The 15,551-nt window shown below is 41.8% G+C and overlaps 1 protein-coding gene across 3 annotated transcripts in view; it reads left to right on the top strand.

Annotated features, from left to right (window-relative positions):
* Positions 1-15,551, top strand: part of ak8 (adenylate kinase 8) — a 175,910-nt gene that overhangs the window by 18,981 nt on the left and 141,378 nt on the right. For all 3 annotated transcript variants that reach the window (XM_080212231.1, XM_080212230.1, XM_080212232.1), the window contains exons 4-5: positions 1,083-1,193; positions 4,043-4,111. In XM_080212231.1, coding sequence (XP_080068357.1) covers positions 1,083-1,193; positions 4,043-4,111 — 180 coding nt within the window. The remainder of the gene's footprint in view (positions 1-1,082; positions 1,194-4,042; positions 4,112-15,551) is intronic.

Genomic DNA, 15,551 nt, shown 5'->3' with positions numbered 1-15,551 from the left:
ATGTACCCAGACTCCAAATGAGCATTATGACTAAGTGCTGTTCTCTTGCCTTTTCTTCATACCCCTGCACATTATTTCTCTAGGACCAAGATTAACCTTGTTGAGGAAATCTGCAGGCAGGTGTTAGACCCCTCAATAGCATATGCAAGGGTCTTAATATGCGTTCAAGCTGGCGATGCAGGAGACATAAGAATTCCCTGATGTTAATTATGGTCCTGGGTGTATTTCAGTATACCTTGGGTTGCGTATCAGAGCCCTCCAAAATGCTCAGTTTTGCCCCTATTTTCCACCCAGAAAACAGGCTTAGCGAGGACAAGTTTCTACCCAAGAATTTATAACCTTATGTAAAATTAAATTGAATAACTACCTGAAAAATAACAGGAAAGGGAAAGGGAAAAACTATTAATGGTAGTTTAATGGGCTGCAGTTTGTTCGGTTCTGTGTTGTAATTTCTAATATTCTTGTTGCTTTCAGTTCCATGTTAAAAAGTTTGTAACTCAATGATCCAGAGATTCTAGGGTCAATCCTATTCCCTTTCTTAGCTGCATGTCCTACTAAGTCATCTTTCACTCCTTGATATTTTCTCCACTGTTAAGTATAAATATTGATACTTGTGGTAGAAGGTAACTTTTGTACATTCTTATTTTGCAGAAACTCAATTGCTTAAATTTTCCTCTTGGTCTGTATATAACAAAAATTCAAATATCTTTTTGCATGCATAATTTGCTTATTGATTTGTAATTTATTTTAATCTGTTGCTATATTTATAGTGAAATGTCTATATTTTCAATGTGCCAAATAATCTTTAAGAAATAGAGAATATGTTTTTGTTTCTTTCTGCTTCACTAAAGGGATTAAAGAGAAAAAGAATTGATCTAGAAATCTGTGTTTCTTATCAATCCAAAAACCATGAGATATACTTTGAACATTTTTTATCAATAATGCTTTGGTGTTGTCCCTGTTCTTTTAAGATATCTGTGTATGGTATAGCATTGTTAATTCTTAAAGCCCTAAAGATTTAACCTTAAACTACCAACTGGCATTATTCCCATGTGTGAAATTTTTCACTTTACTTTTACTAGGCCAAGTTGCTGTGTGACAAGATCAGTACGAACTTTCTCACTTTGGACAATATGCTAGCAAGTAAATCTGTGATTTCTAACAAAATTCAAAAGTTAAACATCCACAATAAGGTACAGTAATGTTATTTTCAGTGTTTTTGTTCAATATTTTCTAAAGGTAGTAACTTGGGCATATGATTTTATTAGCACTCACAGTCCTTGAAATCCCATCTGTGGTGGCTCTTAATCTCCAGTCAGAAATTTGGCCTTTGGGATTGTCACACATGAACATGATCGTATCCTTACTGGATATGCCCATATTCCAGTTAGCAGATAAGTGCAAATTCTGTCTAGTATTCCTCAACTTCTGGAATTAAAAGTCTAATTTGACCATGAAACCATTGTCAATTGTAAAAACCCATCTGATTTATTAATATCCTTTAGGGAAAGAAATCTGACAACCTTACCTAGTCTGCCAACATGTGACTTCAGATCCATAGCAATGTGATTGACTATTAAATGGCCTAGCAAACCATTCAGTTTAAGGACAATTAGGAATGGGCAATAAATATTGGCCTAGCCAGCAAGCCTACATCCCCTGAACAAATAAAGAACTTCCACTGCTTTTTTCAGGAATGCTCTGCTAATTGTAATGCTCTAACCATTGACCAAGTAACATCACAATTGACCATGAGTTATGAAGTAACCTGCATTTGGCACCAGGTAACATTCTCATAGACCTGGCAGTACATAGTTGGTTCAATCTCGTAACCAAACTGAATCATTCTTCTTGCAGTTTGTGAATATTGTGATTTTGACATGTTGCTGTTTTGTCATACAGTGTATCCAGTGAAACCTGGATCAGATGAGGGGGTATGAATTTAGTTTAACTTTTTCAATAAATACTGCCCATTTAAATTAATTTTAAGCAATGCTGTAGTGTGGAAGTGGATGAAAATAAGTGGAGTTACTCAGTGCTAATTAAAGGAATAAAACTCTGCTCAAGGGAGATAACAGCTCTGGAAAAATTATTGTAGTGCAGCTTCTTAAAGAGCAGCATGGGCATTAATTATATTCTTAGTACACTAGCTCTTTACTTGGAAATTGTAATTGTTATGATATCCTTTCTGGGCTTTAATGTTTTGATTGGCCAATGTTTTTCTGACATTAATTTTGGCCGTTGCGAGAAGGGTCAAGTCCAATACAGGGATTAAATCAGAACTGCTGGCGAGAATCCTTTCACAAATAATGATTTGAAACAAGAAGAGAATAATTTAAATGTTGCTTCAACGTTGATTACTTCAACAAGAACTTGCATTATATTGCAGAAAAAAACCTCCTGAGGGCCTTGCTTCACAAAGGCATAAACAAATGTTAATTTACAGGACAGTTGTACTGTTTGTGAATGTATTCATGCATTGGTTGATAGACATCTTTGCAGCTAACTACATAATACTTCAGATTTAAACTTAACCATTTTGTGATTTAAGATACTTTAATATAGTACAGTTTAATTTGTTCAAATGAAAAGCATGTAACGTTAACTGTGTGGCATTGTACTTTTGTGAAGGTGGCCCTCAATGTTGTCTTTTGCGTGCTTATCTTTCTATATATTTGTTTAAATGACAATGACATTGTTCTACAAGGAATAAGCCTTGCATTTTCCCTAGACATGTTTAGCCTCTTTGTGATTACATATTGATTTTTTTTTTGAACATCTGCAAAAGCTGAAAGGATGCAGTGGTTAGTGTCATTGATTGTATTAAAAGTACCATCAATTTTGCTGTGTAGAAGACACATCATCCATTTTCAGTGGGAGGAATAAACTTCATTAATTCCTGTTGCTCCGTTGAAAACTAACATTCTAACAATAAAATTTGTACTTTAGTGGTTCCCTGAAATTCTTAAAACTGTTAAGCCATTACTTTCCATGGCTGGTGTAAGATCAGCTTTCCAAAGCAGTAACTTCAATTATTTAAATTTTTTGTTAAAACTTCACTTTTTGATGACTGAATACATCAACAAATTCTCTTTGTTTTAGTTCTGAAGGAACTGTGTTCTTAGTACAGTTCCAGTAATGCAGTCAAATTTAGAGTTGGGAAACAAAATTATTGCACATTTTAAATTGAGAAAAGATTTAAAACAATTGGGCAAAAGTTCTAACCCAAGCAGCAGTATAATTTTTATATTTCATATGATCAAACTGTTTCCATGAAATATTTAAATTTCATGGAAATATCATTATAATTGAGAAAAATAACACTGCTGGGGCTGTGGGGGAGGGCTATTCAAGATAACGATCCAGGAACCAATCTGCACATCAGTATAGTTTGCAATTAAAATTATTTCTATTCTAATGCTTATCATTCAAATTGTACCTTTTTAGCTAATATGTTGTATAAATAGGATACACAATGAAGACCTGAGAATATAATTTTATATCCCACTTACAGGGTTGACCACCACCCTGCTTACTTTAGTAATTCACTCTTTATAAGTTAAATCTTACAGATATTATTTGTGCATCTTGTGTTTTGAAAGTTACCATACTTTGCTCCAGATGGTAGACGTGAATCTTAACCACTTTCGACATTCTTACTAATTTTTTTCTTCCAGATTTTCTATAAACCCTAAAGCAACTTTAAAAGATTGCTTGGTATAGCAGGACAACACAAAATGAGTTTGTAACTTTCATAACCTCTGTCAGTGTGACACTTCAAAGGGATGAAGCAGACACTGGCTGCGGCAGCAAGCAGCATGATCCACCACAAGCAGGCAGTGATTCCACACTCCCACTGCGCTGGACCATGGGTCTCGAGCCAATTCCCCCATGGGACCCAGTAACTGTCAAAAAAAAGTGCCTGCCGATTCTCTTCACTTTTCTCCTTCAGCCTAATCATGTAGGGGCTTTGGAATTCCTTTTGAACTTCGCTCTGAATATTCACCCTCTCATCTCTTTGCAATTCTCTTTTGCTTTGCAGGAAATTCCCAATACACTATGGGCAAAGCTGATCCTAGAACGGCTGTCAAAAACGGACTGCATCAAACGGGTAGGAATCGCTCCTGTAGGAATAGTCAAAGAGCAATTACACAGCATGCACACATACTTGGCATTCAGCGGTGGAATGAGTGGGGGATTGGTTCAGGCAGTGGCTGATTGCTCTGTCGAACAGCAGTGGGGGAGTTTGAAAGTTTATTAAGAGGATAAAGTGCAGGATGAGTGTGTGCATATGCTAATCTGATAGTTGAGCGTTGATCAAAGACTAAACACAGAATCCAACTGATTGCCTGGAGCAGTATTCAGGGCTGGGATGGGCTATGTCACCCAGAAATCAGACAAAATAGTTAAATGGAAACCGTATAGCTAAGCTCTGTTTGGTGAGTAAGCCGGTTGCGGCAAAATTTTTATTTAGCATCATTATTTGTTAGTGTATACATTGAAACAAGAAAATATGCAACAGAACATACTTTCTAAAACTTATGAAAACAATGACATAACTGTTGTTCAATTTTTAAACTATTTGCTTAACTTCACCTTGCAAATTTCTGAAAGTCTAAAACACATCAGTAGTTGAGTTGGACAAAATGAATAGATATCTCCTGCATCAAGATTATAATATCAGTAAATTCCAGTTAACTACTTAATGGCCATGAATTTTTGTTGTTACTGTGCCCTGAGTAAAAAATGTAGTAGGTGGTATGTACATGCACATTCTGCACTGGAAATATGCCCTCTTGATAAAGGCACCTATAGGTGGAAGGGAGTGTTTCGAGGAGTTAGACAGAGATAACAAACGGGAATGTGTTGATTCAAGAAAGAAACCTAGGTGATGATGAAAGAAATGAAGAAGGACATTAGAGGCAGTAATTATTAATGATGAAGAAGTTTGAGATTGGCTATAATTTAGCATCAGGTTCCCTTTGAGTGTGCTGTGTGACAACAGGAGAGACAGCCCATCCAGCTGTACTCCGGCACAAAGGATTTCCCTGAAGCAATAAGATGGTCTTGGCCTTTTAGAAGCAAAGTGTTACCACTTGAGAAAGACAGCCAGATTAGTTACATAGGTCAGGCAGGCCAGTCTGCACTCCACAGGTTTAAGACCATAGGGGCAGCTTTAATATTAGAGAAGGGGGAATTTTGGGAATTCAAAATTAGGGATGAGGTGGGTGGGATAACCATATGGGATCTGATCAGGATCAGGTCATCAAAGGGTAAGGAAATGGAAAGTAATTATTGAATGGATTCATAGAGGTACTGACAGCAATAAGTACACTGGATCGAAACCAAGAGAGTTGGGAATTGGAAAAAAATGTGGCTGAATTAATTGGTTTTTTTTTCACAGGGCAGAGAGGGTAGCTTTATTTATTCATTCGCGGGATATGGGTGTCACTGGCTGGTCAGTATTAATTGCTCATCCCTTGTTGCCCTTCAGAATGTGGTGGTGAGCTGCTTCCTTAAATCGCTGCAGTCCACATGCTATGGGTTGACCCACAATGCCGTTAGAGAGGGAATTCCAGAATTTTGATCCAATGACTGTGAATATATTTTGAAGTCAGGATGGTGAGTGGCTTGGAGGGGAACTTGCAGGTGATGGTGTTCCCATGTATCTGCTGCCCTTGTCCTTCTAGATGGAAATGGTCGTGTGTTTGGAAGGTGCTGTCTAAGGATCTTTGGTGAGTTGCTGCAATGCATCTTATAGATAGTACACACTGCTGCTACTGAGTATCAGTGGTGGAGAGATAGAATGTTTGTTGATGTGGTGCCAATCAAGTGGGCTGCTTTGTCCTGGATGCTGTCAAGATTCTTGTGTGTTGTTGGAACTGCACCCATCTAGGCAAGTGGGGAGCATTCCATCACACTCCTGATTTGTGCCTTATAGATGGTGGATACGCTTTGGCGAGTCAGGAGATGAGATGCTCGCTGCAGTATTCCTAGCCTCTGACTGCTCTTGTTGCCACTGTGGGATGAGTCCAGTTGAGCTTCTGGTCAATGGTAACCCCAAGAATGTTTACAGTGGGGGATTCAGTGATGATAATACCATTGAATGTCAAGGGATGATGGTTAGAGTGTCTCTTATTGATGACGATCATTGCCTGGCATTTGTGTGACACAAATGCTACTTGCCACTCATTAGCCCAAGCCTGGATATTGTCCAGATCCTATTGCATTTGAACATGGACTGCTTCAGCATCTGAGGAGTTGTGATAGGCACTAAACATTGTGCAATCATCAGCTAACATCCCCACTTCTGACCTTATGATGGAGGGAAAGTCATTGATGAAGCAACTGAAGATTGTTGGGCCTAGGACACTACTCTGAGGCACTCCTGCAGAGATATCCTGCAGCTGAAATGGCTGACCCTCCACAATCACAACCATCTTCCTATGTACCAGGTATGACTCCAACCAGCAGAATATTTGCTCCCAATACCCAATGATTCCCATTTTGTTAGAGCTCCTTGATGCCACACTCTGTTGAATGGAGCCTTGATGTTAAGGGCTATCATTCTCACCTCAGTGTGATGATCAGAAGGTTTGTAAAATAGACCTGCCTCATTTCCACTTCCCACCCCCACCCCTATTCCATGAATGGCCAAAAATCTGTCTGTCTCGGCCTTAAATATATTCAGTTCTCTACCCCAGAGGGGTAGAATTCCAAAGACTTGCAAGTCTTTGAAGAATTTTTTTCATCATTTCAGTCCTAAACAATTGACCCCTTATCCTGAGACAGAGTCCCTGTGCTCTATATTTCCCAGCCAAGGGAACTTCTCAGTGTGTAGACTTTCAGAATCTTGTTTCAATAAGATCACATTGTAGTTGCCTAAATTCTGGAGACGATAAGCCCAATGTAGACAGCCAAGGAAAAACACAAGCTTTTCCAGAAATCATTCTGCCTAAAAAATGGAAGTGTAAAGAAAATATTTCAATCCAACACATTATCTGGGATTTTCCGTTCTTGTTTGCAGCTGGAGTCATGGCGGGTGGAAGTGGAAAATCTCATGCACTTGCAAAAATCAATTTTGTCTCTTTATAAATGTCGTCTTCTCCCATCAATGACGCATTGCATTTCTCACTGTTGTATGTCAGGAACATCATTTCTATAGATTTGCATCTCACTATAAGCCCTGCTTGCCAGAATCATCCTGCCACACTGGATCACACAGCCACTTCAATGCACAGTTTCACAACAGTACAAAAGCAATGTGCAACTGGCAACTTGCACTTTGCTCCTCACTTTGAGGTTAATTTTCCTACCTTGTTTTGGACAGTGCTTCTAAAATTCACTGTCAGGTTTTGCAGGCAGCCCCACATCAGTTCTGGAGGGGCTCACAGGCCTGTCTCTACTTACTAGCCCAGTGGAAAGGCAGAGGTATCTTATCAATGGCTGCAAGATGAGGGCTTGCTTGGCAAAAGGGGGAAGTGGTCTCAGGCAAGCTTGCATGTTGTGACAAGTGGCATAGTCCCTCCACCTCAGAGTATCTGTGGGCTAACACTTGGATAAGTAACACAAGAGCAATGGATACAAGGAATATAGATGGAGGAGTGAGAGGCTTATGACAGAGGGTAACCTTCATGTTTATTTTCTCAGTGATGAAGAGGGAGGTGGTTTCCATCCTCACATGGAGGGTTCAAGCAAGTCTGGCAATGAGAGCTCACCGCCACCACACCTTGCACCAGCTGTGGTTGCGCAGACAAAAAATATGAGAGCAAACCTTGCTGTTGGAGTCTTTGCAGGCACCATGGACACCAGCTGACTGCAATGGGCGGAGTGGGAGCTGGTGGTGGTGGGAAGAGTGCGAATAAAGGGCCACCAACAGAACAGTGCATTCCTAGATGAGCAGAGCTGAGAGGTGTTAGTGAACTTTTAATGCAATACAGGAAATCATCGAACTGAAGCAATGAACACACAAACTGACACTAATCGATATCCTGAGTTTATTGTCTTCCTCGCAGCATGGTGTTTCCCCACAAAAATGATGAAATTAAGTGTAATTGAACAGCATTAGTGTTGCATTAGTGGCGCTGGACAATTTCAACAAGACAAGCCTCAGACCACCCTCAACATCTTGCAAAACTTGTTTAAAAATTGACGCTCTGTATGCTCCTAACACTGCAGTCTTACTGTGCTGTGTGTGAGGATGCCAGCACCTGAACTGAAAGCAGCACATCCAGACACCTGGCCAAAACAGTCTCATCTTAGTAATTCATGATTTGCGAGAAGGGAATCACCTTAGTACACATACCAGTGTCAATCGTTTATGTCGTGAACATTTGGCAACACGGGAACCAGGTCCTTTAACTCACATTTACAAACAAATCATTGACATCAAAGTGAATATTGAAGATGAGTTCTGACTCCTATGTGTTTCTCATTTATACTGCAGAGAGGAGGCCACAAGGCAGATAAGACCTGCATTAATTGTTGCCTACATATTGCAAACAGAAATGGAAGAAGAAAGAGGCGTTAGCAAAGGGGAAAGCTGGCTCACCAAAAGCAGGAACAAAACCCTGAAGTCCATGGCCCAGCAATGCCCACTTTGGATGCCGACATTCAGGGGACCAGAAACATCACGCACAGGCATCTCACTATACCAAAGGTGTATTGGAGTCATAAGAACATAAGTAAGAACATAAGAAATAGGAGCAAGAGTAGGCCATCTAGCCCTTTGAGCCTGCCTGCTATTCAATAAGATCACGGCTGATCTAAAGTGAATCAGTTCCACTTTCCCGCTTTCTCCCCATAACCCTTAATTCCCTTGTCTATCAGAAATCTATCTAACCGTGACTTAAATATTTTCAACGAGGTAGACTCCACCACTTCGATGGGCAGAGAATTCCAGAGATTTACCACCCTTTGAGTGAAGAAGTTCCTCCTCAACTCCGTTCTAAACTGTCCCCCCCTTTGAGGCTGTGCCCTCTAGTTCTGCTATCCTTTCTAAGCGGGAAGAATCTCTCTTCCCTATCTAGCCCCTTCATTATCTTGTAAGTCTCTATAAGATCCTCCCTCACCCTTCTAAACTCTAACGAGTACAGACCCAGTCTATTCAATCTCTCTTCATAAGCTAACCGCCCCCCCATCTCCGGTATCAGCCTGGTGAACCTTCTCTGTACTCCCTCCAAGGCCAATATATCCTTTTGCAAATACGGGGACCAAAACTGCACACAGTACTCCAGTTGCAGCCTCACCAGTGCCCTGTACAGTTATCTGTCTTATCTGCAGATGACTGAGAACCAGTGTCGTTGATGCCCCCACATGTTCCAGGGATCTGATAATTCACATTTGCCACATTCTGCATGAATTGGCACAATGTGGACATGGAGGACATCCTTTTCCAGTGGCTGTGAAAATAACAAACACTCTCCGTCTATGCCACTGGTTCCTTCTAGGGTTTTGCTGGAACCAAGGATTTCTCAGGCATCCACATACAAGTGCCTACACGAGATCACTGATGCCCTTTTTTTGCCAAGGCCCACAATTACGTCAACTTTGATAAAGATCAAGTATGCCAGGATGCCAGAACGCTGGCTTTCGCTGAGATTTCCAGGCTTCCATGATGGACAGTGCCATCGATTGCACTCTTGTGGTTATCCTTGGCAGCATACACTATAAAACATAAACAGGAAAAGCTTCCAATTGTACAGCTGGTGTACGACTATTACAAGCAAATACTGCAAGTTTGTGCCAGATACTTATGAAGTGTTCACAACTCGCATATTTTGAGTAGATCGCAGATCTTCAAGGCATGACATAGGATGCAGGACTGGTTCCACAGAAACAAAGCATACCTGCAAACTACATTGTTGATAATGCCTGCATGATGGCCTCAGATGCTTACAGAGAGAAGATACAGCAAGGCTTTTTTTTATTCATTTATGAGATGTGGGCATTGCTGGCTGGACCAGCATTTATTGCCCATCACTAGTTACCCTTGAAAAGATTGTGGTGTGCAAAGGTTCTTGAACCATTGCAGTCCCTGAACTATAGATACACCCACAGTACTGAGGGAAGGAATTCCAAAATTTTGACCCACATCAGTGTAGGAACAATGATATAGTTCCAAGTTAGGATGGTGAGTGTCTTGGAGGGAACCTTTAAGTTGTCCTGTTACCAGGTATCAGCAGCTTTTGCCTTTCTAGATGATGTGGTCATGGGTTTGGTAGGTGCTGCCTGAGGAGCCTTGGTGAGCTCCTGTGATACGCCTTGTAGATGGTACATACTGTTGTCACTGTTCGTGGATGGTGGTGGGATTGAATGTTTGTGGAAGGAGTACTAATCAAGTGGCTGCTTTGCTGATGGTTTTGAGCATCTTCAGTGTTGAAGCTGCACTCATCCACACAACTCCTGACTGGTGCCTTGTAGTTAGTGAACAGGCTCTGGGGAGTTGGGAGGTGAGTTACTCGTCGCAAGATTCCTAGCCTCTAATTTGTTGTTGTTGCCACAATATTTATATGGCTAGTCCAGTTCAGTTCATGGTCAACAGTAATCCCTAGAATGTTGATAGTTGGGGATTCAGTGATGGTAATGCCATTGAATGTCAAGGGCTGATTGTTAGATCCTCTTTTGTTGGAGATGGTTATTGACTGGCACTTGTGTGAGATGAATGTTACTTGCCAGTTGTCAGCCCAAGCCCAGATATCGTCCAGGCCTTGTTGCATTTAGACATGGACTGCTTCAGTATCTGGAGAGTTGCAAATGATGTTCAACATTGTGCTGTCGTCAGTGAACAACCCCACTTCTGACCTCATGATGGAAGGAAAATTATTAATGAAACAGTTGAAGATGGTTGGACCTAGGACTACCCTGATCAGCTCCTGTAGTGATATTCTGGAACTGAGATGATTGACTTCCAACCACCATAACCATCTTAATTTGTGTCAGGCATGACTCCAACTAGGTGATGGCCTAGTGGTATTAATATTAGACTATTAATCTAGAATCTCAGCTAATGTTCTGGGGACCTGGTTTGAACCCTGCTACGGCAGATAATGGAATTTGAATTCAATAAAAAGTATCTGAAATTAAGAATGTACTGATGGCTACGAAACCATTGTCGATTGTCAGAAAAATCCATCTAGTTACCCAGACTTGAAATGTTAGCTCTATTCTTTCTCTACAGATGCTGTCAGACCTGCTGAGTTACTTCAGCATTTTCTGTTAGATGTGTGTCGCAGAGTGAGTGGTGATGTCCATTAAGATGGGAATGAATGAGATTCCTTGGGTGCGTGACGGACTTGTGAGTGTTTGAGTTGAGAATGATGAGATGGTTGAATTATTCTGGTGGAAAAGATGAGATCACTCACCCTCTTTCAGCACTGGGTGACAGACCTCTTCTGGGCAGCATACACACTCACCATGGCTGTTCCTAGCTCCCAAGCCGGATTTGACACTTTGTTGCCCTTCCTGCAGTCAGAGCAGCGGTAAAGGACATCATGGCAAACCTTCATGGCATCCAGCAGGTGCTCAAGTGAGGTATCACTAAATCTGGGGCAGCATTCTTCTTTACTTTGAGGCCATCTCTTCAGTGGAGGACTTCAGTGCTGCAAGCATTGGGAAGTGTGCGCACTGTGCCCTTATTAAAAATGGCGCCTGCATTGAGGAAGTGGTGTTGTAGTCATATCGGGGCTGGCAAACGAGGCCTGCCTGCCAGCAATCTGGCAAGGTTCACAGGGTTGTTTATTAATAAAGCGGGATGGGGACAATATGGCATGAAAATTGACAATTGTGGCTGTTGGGGACAGTATCGATTTCCATGCCCATTACTGCGCTTCATGCAATGCAGATAAAATATCATCCATTGATGCAAATAGTCATGGTTTGTTTTTGATTTATATTTGAGTTCTAAATGGGCAACCTTTTTTAGATAGTTTTATTTAAAGTTGTCTATTTTACATTTATTACAAGATGCAACAAATTCCCAAAATCTAGTACTGTACAGAGTAATCATCAATCCCCATAAACATGCAGAAAAGACCAGTTGATATGCATACAAATGATCCACCAAATTATCAATCATTGCAATTGTTATAGTTGGTGTCTCTTCTTGTACGGATAAGGAAAGGATATCAGAAAGGGTGGGGGATGTCAGGATACCAGGGTAAAACCATGAGCACAGGGCAACATGGTGCACACCCTCCTCCACAGGATAACTGAGACAGAGCTACACAATATACAGGATCCCTTATGGGGTAATATACAACCAACTGGGACTTAACAGCATCCCAGGACATCCAAGCAATAGCAATAAAAGGATAACCCAGAAAAGGGGCAACATTAGGATATTGCCGTTGATACAAGATGTGACGTGTCAGTATATGCTCTCATGTGCAGTAACCAATAAGCCAAGAATTCATACATCTCACCTAGGCTTGGAACACAACAAACCTCCCTCCTCTCCAGTCAAACAGAAGCACTGAACAGGATTTAAATCATATTCCACTAAGGAAACCATATTGATGAGGAGAAGAAGAATTGTCAAGACACCCATCAGCAACAGAGTACCTTGTGGAGAGATACCACCACTGTCCTCCAACAAGATAAGGGAAACCCTCTACATTAACTATAACATATCAGAACCCATAACAATTTCCCCTCCACCCCATTTAAAAAATGGAAATTCCAAAGAGAGGAGCATTTATCCAATGAATGCTAGTGCCGGAATTTTACTGCCTCATTGACCCGAGGCTTGTAAGATGCTGCCCGAGGCCAATGGAGAATGCCGTTCTGCGAGACTCGGGATGGGTGAGCCAGTAAAATTCTGGCATAGATGTAGCCTTTAAGCATTCACTTTTTCATGAAGGATACCAGGAAGAGAGCAGAATAGTCTCACAAGGAACAACATACTGCCCTCCCCAGTGGGGCCTAAACTAGAAGATGGACAGACTAGCAGTCTTCATATAAGACCATTTAGAGGAGATGACATCCTCCTCCAACCAGCCTAATATCCAACCGAAGAGAGACTCCAACAATGCTGAACCAAAACACCCGGATTTGGATTCTGGTCCCATAGCTAAAAGGACACTCCATCCCCAGGAGAACTAAGTCTCAAAAAGGAGAAGAGTCCAAAAACCCCCAGAAGAGGATGTCTTTGAGCAGGGCAGCTCACTCCCCCATCTAATATGCTGCTGTCAAACATGCCCGCCACTGCCACAACCTGCTCAACAACACACCAAGGGCCAGCTAGTCAAGAATATTCGCATCACTCTTATGCATTGAACAAAGCAAACTATCCCTTTCTCTCGGTACCCTAGAGGCACCATTTGGGCCTCACCATCAGTGCAATTCAACCCATTTCCCCACATCAGAGAAACCCTAACAACTGGATAATATGTCCACCATACATTCTGCGAGCCAAGTAATCGAGTAACCACTGCCACTATTTGCACAGTCAAATGAAAATAAATCCAACCCTACAAGGCTAGATAGCCAAGGATTAGTCAACTATACCCATGAGTGCACCAGAATATAGTCCCCCCCCCCTCCAGCAACACCAGAGACACCAGAAAAAAAAAGAACTTGGTGGTATCCAGGATACATGATCTGCCTGTGCTTTCTCAAGAAACAAGCAAACATAACAACATAAGAAATAGGAGCAGGAGTAGGCCATCTAGCCCTTCGAGCCTGCCTCATCATTCAGTAAGATCATGGCTGATCTGAAGTGGATCAGTTCCACTTTCCCGCTTTCTCCCCATAATCCTTAATTCCTCTGTCTATCAGAAACCTATCTACCCATGACTTAAATATATTTAGCGAGGTAGCCTCCACCACTTCAACGGGCAGAGAATTCCAGAGATTCACCACCCTTTGAATGAAGAAGTTCCTCCTCAACTCCAATCTAAACTGCTCCCCCCCTTATCTTGAGGCTGTGCCCTCTAGTCCTGCTATCCTTTCTGAGCGGGAAGAATCTCTCTACCTTTACCCTATCCATCCCCTTCATTATCTTATACGTCTCTATAAGATCCCCCCTCAGCCTTCTAAACTCCAACGAGTACAGACCCAGTCTATTTAGGCTCTCTTCATAGTCCAACCCCCTCATCTCCGGTATCAACCTAGTGAACCTCCTCTGCACTCCCTCCAAGGCCAATATATTCTTCCGCAAGTGCGGTGACCAAAACTGCACACAGTACTCCAGCTGCGGCCTCACCAGTACCCTGTACAGTTGCAGCAAGACCTCCCTACTTTTATATTCTATCTGCCTCGCTATAAAGGCCAACATTCCATTCGCCTTCTTGATCACCTGCTGCACCTGCAGACTGGGATTTTGCGACTCATGCACAAGGACTCCCAGGTCCCTCTGCACTGTAGCATGTTGCAGCTTTTTGCCTTTTAAATAATAATCCCTCCTACTATTATTTCTGCCAAAGTGGATAACCTCACACTTGCTAACATTATACTCCATCTGCCAGATCCTCGCCCACTCGCTCAGCCTATCCAGATCTCTCTGCAGACTTCCCACACCCTCCACGCAAGGATTTATAAATCCCAGAGCAACAAAATTACAAAAGTAAAGTATGACCCCAATAGTTCTAATGGGGGATTCTTCCCTCCCACAATGAGGATTGCCATACCAGTCATCTCTGTACCAAACCACCTACCCACAACCTTCCTTAGGTGTTATTCATCTAAAAAGTAAGGTGAAGGGGACTGAAAATTGTACTCCCTCAGTGTAAGTGCATTGATTACAACATATTTTTTTAAAAAAAGCAAACCAGGTAAATATTGCACAGCCCTCATGTCATACGACCAACTCAGCATGCTCCTCAATGGAAAGAAGGAGACTCTCAAACCACAGCCTCCTCATTCCATTGCTAGAGGATGCCAGTGGGCGAATATCATCAAGAAGGAAAAATAGACAATCCTGATTTTCACTGAATAACAGGAGCATTTATGCTCATATATCATACACCCTTGTCAAGATAAAAGACAACACAAAATCAGGGATTATAATCTCAAGGGAACAAAGTTCAGGATTGATGATAACTGCGGGATAACATATCCATCCATGGAGCATGAAAAGGCCAAAGTCATGACAGAATCGCCGAGCGACATCTGGAATCCATCCAGAATTTCACCAAAACCCATCATATTGTCATCCCAAAGCCCTGGCAAAGAAAAGCGTAGGCCCCGGTGGGTGACAAGGACCTGACACGTCTGGCCGCCTCCAACCCTTCTCAACAAATGCAGAGGACTAGACAGTGTGAGACAGTGCTTGGAGTCTTCGACCAACCCCATGCCTAGAAGACCGGATATAGTATGCTTTATTGAACTTGAGACACCTAGCCCTCAAAACAAGATTCTGAAAGCATAGCAATCAATTCTCAAATTTAGCTAGGAATGCATCCCCCGGGAGACCAGCCCCACCTCCCTGAGTGAGCCAGGATGCATGACATACCATGCAGCAGGATTTCCAAGGACTGAAGGTGAGCCCCCACTGAGGAAATTTCTCCCTCCATTGATAGGATTCTCTTCTCTACTTCACCCATTCTCTTTAG

Source organism: Carcharhinus amblyrhynchos, chromosome 25 (genome assembly GCF_965287045.1).
Source record: "Carcharhinus amblyrhynchos chromosome 25, sCarAmb.v2.hapA, whole genome shotgun sequence".
NCBI classification, from domain to species: Eukaryota; Metazoa; Chordata; class Chondrichthyes; order Carcharhiniformes; family Carcharhinidae; genus Carcharhinus; species Carcharhinus amblyrhynchos.
This window is presented reverse-complemented; position numbering and strand designations above follow the sequence as displayed.